The 6,831-nt window shown below is 42.5% G+C and overlaps 1 protein-coding gene across 1 annotated transcript; it reads right to left on the bottom strand.

Moving 5' to 3' along the window:
* Positions 1 to 50: 50 nt before the first annotated feature.
* LOC111653164 (rapamycin-insensitive companion of mTOR-like) lies at positions 51 to 6,747 on the bottom strand. The gene is made up of 20 exons (XM_023403643.2): positions 6,266 to 6,747; positions 6,072 to 6,154; positions 5,135 to 5,222; positions 4,776 to 4,866; positions 4,616 to 4,682; positions 4,274 to 4,354; positions 3,917 to 4,017; positions 3,507 to 3,672; positions 2,861 to 2,962; positions 2,728 to 2,774; positions 2,485 to 2,620; positions 2,178 to 2,377; positions 1,914 to 2,040; positions 1,552 to 1,716; positions 1,144 to 1,220; positions 960 to 1,038; positions 702 to 811; positions 505 to 592; positions 286 to 378; positions 51 to 161 (listed from the first exon to the last, which is right to left on the bottom strand). Exons 1-20 carry the CDS (start codon positions 6,297 to 6,299, stop codon positions 51 to 53), a joined length of 2,046 nt encoding a protein of 681 aa, XP_023259411.1. The 5' UTR covers positions 6,300 to 6,747.
* Positions 6,748 to 6,831: the final 84 nt, after the last annotated feature.

Genomic DNA, 6,831 nt, shown 5'->3' with positions numbered 1-6,831 from the left:
AAATGTGGGTATTTTTTGGCGACAACTGGTAAAAACTGTAAATGATAATCTTACCCTCGTACTGACAGCACCTCACAGTGCTGAGCCAATGTGAGGATGTCAGGGATGACATTCTCCTCCTGCAGGAGATTCAGACCCCAGTTTGAAGAACCAATGTTGCCCTGCGTGGAAAAAAAACAACACACGTTACCGGGGCCATCTCTTTGTAACTATTCTTATATTATTATTAATAATAATATAGTATGAGGAAAACTGAAGTGACATAAAAAGATAGGTGTTGCTGACCAGTGCCCAGAGAGCAGCCTTCAGCTGTTTAATGCCTTCCCAGGTGTCCAGCATCGGGGAGCGAACTGTGTAGCTGAGGTCAGGAACCACACTCTGGTAAAGACAGAAAAAGACAGAGAGCTAAATATGGACAACCGGCTGCTCCCCAGAGAAACAGGAGAAGGAAATTAAAAAGGAAGAAAAAACGCAGTGCTGCGCGGTTAAAGAGAAAGTCTTTACCTGAGCCTCCAAAAGATGACAGCCTGTCTTATCATGGACCAGCTGACCATACAAGTGCACTGGGAGATATACATTTGGTCTTTGTAACCTGGAGACACAACAAGAGAAATTAGAAAAACACATCTTGTAGCACATCCTGTTGCATGTGAGCTACTGCTGACCAAGAATTCATACAGTCTTTAAGTCCAGCTTCTCACCTTTGGTTGCTGCGTCTGACGTAGTTGTCTCCATCAACAGGTTTGCGGTAGGTTGTTAGTGCTTCGTTGAGCTGCTCCTCTATCAGGTCCACATACTTAAGGTTGTATTCCTGCAAACCATAATACATTTAGGTCACAGAGTAAAACTAAAACTTATGTTAGGTGGTGGACTTATTATAATCTTTCAGATAAATGAATAAAACAAATCATTACTGAGTGGATTGCAAATCAGTAACAATACTAATATCCTGGTAATACCTTCTGCCATTTATCCAGCTGTTTGCTGACGTAACCCCTCTCATTGAGGTAGGAGAAACCTTTAGGAATGGACAGGAACCTAAACAGCAGAAATAAGATGTATAGTGAATTTAAGAGGTGATGTAAATGTGTAAAATACTTTCAGCCATGTGAGGTGAGCAGTGCTGATGCGATGAACACTCACCTGAGGAGCAGCAGGAGGCCTTTGTCCCCCAGGTGGGATAGAGCTGGTTTGAGCTGGATTAGAGCATGAAGGTTGGCCTGTGAAGCAGCACGACATAACAAGTCAGACAGCAGGAAGGATGGACACACAACGCCACATGAAAAAGACAACAGCTCATGTCGAAGTGAATCAATATCCATTAAATTTATCTAAGTAAAATCTGATATTTTTTCTATAGTGTTCTTTGAGTGACGGTTGCGTTTCCATGTGCTGACTCGACTGTCAATTAAAACTGACCATTCATGTACGTTCCAATACAACGCCCTGCTTTACACTCAGTTAGTCTCTCACACTTTCACATATGAGCTGCACAGAAGAGCCACAGCCTTCTCCTGTGTTGACTGTGCTTTTTTAAGTGATGCATGTCACCTTATCCTCGCAGGCTTCGTCCAGTATGTCCAGGGCCTCCATGGACACCGCCTTGCTGTGGTCGTGAAGCTGCGTAACCAGCAGCTCCATGCCCCAGCTACTGAAGAACTCCACGCCCGCACGCAGCAGCACACGGAGGTGTTTGGTGGCATATAGCCGACATGTCTGCTCAGTCAGACAAGAGGCATTGTGGGAGGAAGAGGGGGCATAGTTATTGCAGTTCTTATAGAGAGAAACTGGTTTTCAGTGTATTATGCACTTGCAGCATTTAGCTCAGACTAACTACAGTTTTTGGACCACAGATGATTAAAAGGAAAGTGCATGTTCCAGAGGTGTTTCTAATGTGTTTGTGGCTGTCTTACATCAGTAGCAGCAGTGAGGATCTTGGAGAGGATCACTCTGGCTAGACCATCTCTGCTGTAATCCAGTGTGGATACAGCAAGTTTCAGCACAGCGTCCTGGTTCTTCACAGAGCACAGATTCAGCAGGCTGCAAATACAAAAGAACAAGCACAGACGTCACACTGAGATGTCAGAGGGACCTTAATCGTCAAAAGAACAAACACGTCTGAGATTCGTACACCCGGGAAAGCTCAGAAAAGCTGTCAGGTTTTTCTGTTCACTCACCACTGAAACAGGCCACATTTCTCCAGCAGTTTGACTCCCTGTGGGTGAGCAGAGAGTGTCCCCAGGAAGAGGAAGTAGTGTTGGCTGAGTGTGGTGAGCAGGCCGTTACTCTGCAGACAGCGCTCGGGCTTCAGTCCTGAGGACGAGGAGAGCCATGACACCATGTCCTTCACCAGGTCCTCCAGGTAACCCTGGCCATCCTGAGGGAGAGAAAGAAAGAGAGAGTTGAGAGGAGAGGCAAGTTAGAGAATGACTAAAGTAAAAGCAGGAATGTGCATGTTTGTGTGTTCATGCACACCTCTCTAACCTCATCTGAGTCCATGAGGAACTCAACAAACTGACAACCAACCACAGTCAGTTGTCTGGCTTTTACGTGATCCAGCGCCAGCCCTGCGTACAGTTTACTACTGGGCTTATAAAAGTACAGCAGCCTCCGCACAAACCTGCATCACACAGACAACAAAGAAGTGTTTAAAACAAGATGTCAGAAGAGCACGGCAAACTACTTAAAATGTTGCAGTGGGTTTTTGATGATATGAAGGGGTCTTACTTGTGCATCTGTTCGTCTTTGTTGTTCCTGAGGTTTACATTTGGCCACTGGGAGAGAAAAACAACATTTAAACATTAGACAGGGAAAAGAAGTTCACAATGGAGTCTGTGGTGCTACATGAGAACAGCCTGACCTTAAGGATGGTGGCAATAAGCAACCAGTTCCACTCCAGGTTCTGCTTGTGGTTGAGAATGTGACTGTCTCTCAGGTTCATCATCAGAGCTTCTTCTGTGTCCTGAGGCAGAAAACATTGATTTTACAGCATGAAACACAGGAATACGTAGCTGTTGACGTTTCTCACTGTGCAAAGTAAGAAGCACTTATCATTGTGAATTTTTGTGCTTTGGCAAAATTGTAATCATTTTATTTATGTACCTCATCTGCTTTGGTGAAATACAATGGAAGCAGTTAACTTCATCCAAGCTCCCTCATTCACACATTGTATCTTGCAGCAGCATTCATTGAGCAAATTGAAGCCAATTGCTGAATAACTAACAGCTCGCTTTACAAACTTTCCAACCTCCAAACTACATCCAGGTCATTCTTGGATGAAAAACTATAACATGTCAATAAAACCATTTTGAAGGTTTTCTTTTTTCATTTGTGATAAAAGCTACTGTATCTGTTTCCCCTTTTTCAGCATTTGTGCTCAGCCAAGTCAGGAAACAGTAAAGAATGCCTGTGGGTAGGATAGCAAATATACTACTAAACTACTTTAATATTTTGCTGCGGCACAGAGGGTCTAGAATTTAGAATCTGAAAAGCACGTTCATGTTTACCTTAATGACATAGATGTCCCTGTGGACACGCGAGTGCGACTCTCTGCGGTTATGGGAAGACACAGACTTGCGGATGATGTGGTCCAGGTAAAGACTGTGTGGTTTCAAACCTTTCTTCTTCTTCTCATGGAAACGCTTCAGATTGTTGACTGCTGCACTCGCCCGACTGGAACATACATATAAGTTTTTATCCATCAAACATTTGGTTTTGGATTTGGAAATTTTAACTCATTGATGATATTTGTGTTCTGTTTTGTCTTCACAGTTCACAAAGAGCACTACTGATCAGAGAGAGAGATGTATTCGTTTGTACAGAAAATTATTTTTCTTTTGAGAGGAGAAGCAGACGTGTGTGTGTGTGTGTGTTTGTGTGTGTGTGTGTGTGTGTGTGTGTGTCAAAGTATACTCACAGTCGTTTCTCCTGGGGGATGTCAAAAGAGGCTGCCATGTTGATGAGGGTGGGAAGGCAGTGCAGGTGGTGACTGTGGGAATGAGGAAGGATGGTGTTTGCCTAAACAGCAGAGAAGCGGGTGGAGGAAAAAGCAAAGATGCATTTCGCAATTAGAATCACAGTAAGCAGTAACTCGGTCATAGCAGGCATTTGAAAATACACAAATCTTTAGTTGTTTATTTTTCAGTGACACACAAGCACAAACAATTAGGGCTTTGTCAGTGTGCTAGATTTCAAGAGGCAAAATAATATTTTCTTTTTCCAGTTTTCCAAAATATGCCATGTGTCACAGATACTTTCCCAATGTTTATATTACCATGTGTAGAAGTTCTCCCAACAGGATGGTTGCTCTGATAGCGAGCTGGTCATCGCTACTAGTCACAACTTCAACAAGACCCTACAAAGAGAAGAAGAAGAGGAGAGAGAAGGTTATGGCTTCATAGAAACATTCACACCATAACGCTGCTGAGCAGAAATGTAACATAAAAACGTGGTGTAAAATTGTAATAGAATACAATCAGAGACGCCAGGACGTGGTATACTCCTGAAAAACATTCAAGCCAAATACTGATTGCCACTTTATTAGTAGCTAAGTGCCAACTGTAATATTAATCGTTCCCTTGGTGCAAAGGTCTAAAAAAACACTGTATCAACTCACCTCTAACAGCCCACTGGTGATAAAGGCAGACAGGACAAATCCCAGGTAGTTGTCCATCAGATCGGGCCTAATGAAGCAAACAGAAAAAAAAAAACATTAATGGCTCGTGTAAACGATGGACTGACGGTTTAGTCAAACTGTTCCTGTACTATTCTCTCACCTTGAGCGGGCCCGATGGGGTAAGATGACTTTGGCCTCAGCAGCAACAAACCCATCAGAGAGTCTCCAGGTGTCCTGGAACCTGGCAGGGTCTGAGGTCAAAAAGAGCAAAGATTAGTTTACAATAATAAATAAATAATAATAAAATATGTACTTATTTTTGGGTTCTTAAAGCACCACAGTATTTTAGTGAAAAAAAACTTTGGGGCATGCTTTTAGTCATGACTGTTTAAGGCCATGTAGCCAAACTATAATTGCGTATTAAGTATTGCATGTAGAAACACCCAAATTAGTAGATACTAAAATACTGGGAGGGAGTATAAAAATTAATTTTGAAGATACAAAAGATGCTTCACTTACCAACACTGAGAAGAGCTTCTGTGAAGTCTTGAGTTACAATGGGCACAGGGAGCCTGAATATCTCATATAACACCTCCAACAAGCCTTTCTGCAGGGAAAATCAGATACACAAACGTTTGATATGGCACAAAGTACATTAAGCAGTGCTGGAAAGAGCACTTCCAATATCCTAATGTTACTGCTGTGTAACACAATGCTCTAAAGGCTTAAGGGAGCCTTAAGCTGCTTTCACACATGCACGGCAACCCTGAACCTATCTAGGCATTGCCCTGAGGAGCCGTATGTGAGAACACAAATGTCCAAATCAGTTGGACCTGACATTAAATGGACTTTACCCTGCCAGCTCCCTAACACAAAGTCTGTGTAATGTCCGATTGAGCCGGTCATTGTCCGAAGAATTCACAGCGCGCGACTTGGTGCATTGGTGACGTTTCTATCCTGTCATCCGTGGCCTAAACCAAACTGAGTGTTTCCAGTAGGTGAGAACACACCTGACACACAAATTCTCCTGTTGTGTGCTACATGTGTGAAAGGGCAACTCTGGACAATGACCGGAGAGTCAGGTTAACATGAGAAAATGGCTCTAGTTTCCCTCTGAAGCCACAGGAAAGAGAATAGTAATATCTGCAAGCACTAGATTTGTTGATTTGATTTGATCAGTCTGTGCCATGACTAATATATCTCACTCTGTGCTTTGTTACTCTGACTCCAACCAGACACAAGTGAAAGCCTGTTTGGTTACCTGCAGCTACAGTAAAATGAAAGCTGATGGGACAAAAGCTTCACAGGCAAGAGATTTACACATCAGTGAAGTCTTGGTTGCTACGGTAGCAAACAAAAGCTGTAAACTGCTTGTAAATCTACAAACATCCTTGTTCTCCAAGACTTTTTTTTTTTTTTTTTAATATATTTTGTATGCAGCTGTTTCAATACTCACCCTAACTTCCATATTTGGTATGCAAAGTAAGCCAATTAAAGATTGGATTCCAGGATTTCCGGCCTTGCATAGGTTGATAATCCCTGAGTAAGAAAAAGAGACAAAGGGACACATTTAACTCATGATACCCTCAGAATGAAAACAGATTTAATATAAAACAAACTATTCACAGACAATTATCACTACATCCTTACCAGACCAGGAGCGAAAGGCGGCCACTATGGCCATTCTACTAGACAAGAAACGGGCCTCTCTGTCCTCCCTGAGAACATGAAAACACACACACACACATTAATAACAGGGCACCGTGTTCCATACACACAACATCATTATGATCTCTCTAAGCACTGAAAAGCATTTTACAAAAGGTTCAAACTACACCACAAAGGCAAAACACCAAAAGAAGTCAAAAGAGAATCAATAAAAGATCTTTTTATGTAAAAGCAAATCTTTCAGAGTCATTTAAAGGATTGTGGCGACTTAGCCTGCTTTACCTCCTCAGGCAAGTCATTCTGGAGTCAAGCAGCCCTGATAACAAGGGTCATATCACAAAAACACTATACAAACCCTCAACGTTCTCGACGCATGGTGTTACCAATATAGGATTACAGCAAACAGTAAACAGAGGGAAATGTCACAACACTATCTTTTTGTTTCTACTGTAACAGTAACACTCTTCATACCCCCCCTCTCCACACACACACACACACACACACACACACACACTCTCTCACACACACACACACACACACACACACAC

Source organism: Seriola lalandi, unplaced genomic scaffold, assembly GCF_002814215.2.
Source record: "Seriola lalandi dorsalis isolate HSWRI2012SDOR001 ecotype SW California unplaced genomic scaffold, Sedor1 jcf7180001973945, whole genome shotgun sequence".
Classification (NCBI taxonomy): domain Eukaryota; kingdom Metazoa; phylum Chordata; class Actinopteri; order Carangiformes; family Carangidae; genus Seriola; species Seriola lalandi.
The sequence above is the reverse complement of the archived record's forward strand: the minus strand, read 5'-3'. Positions and strand labels throughout refer to the sequence as shown.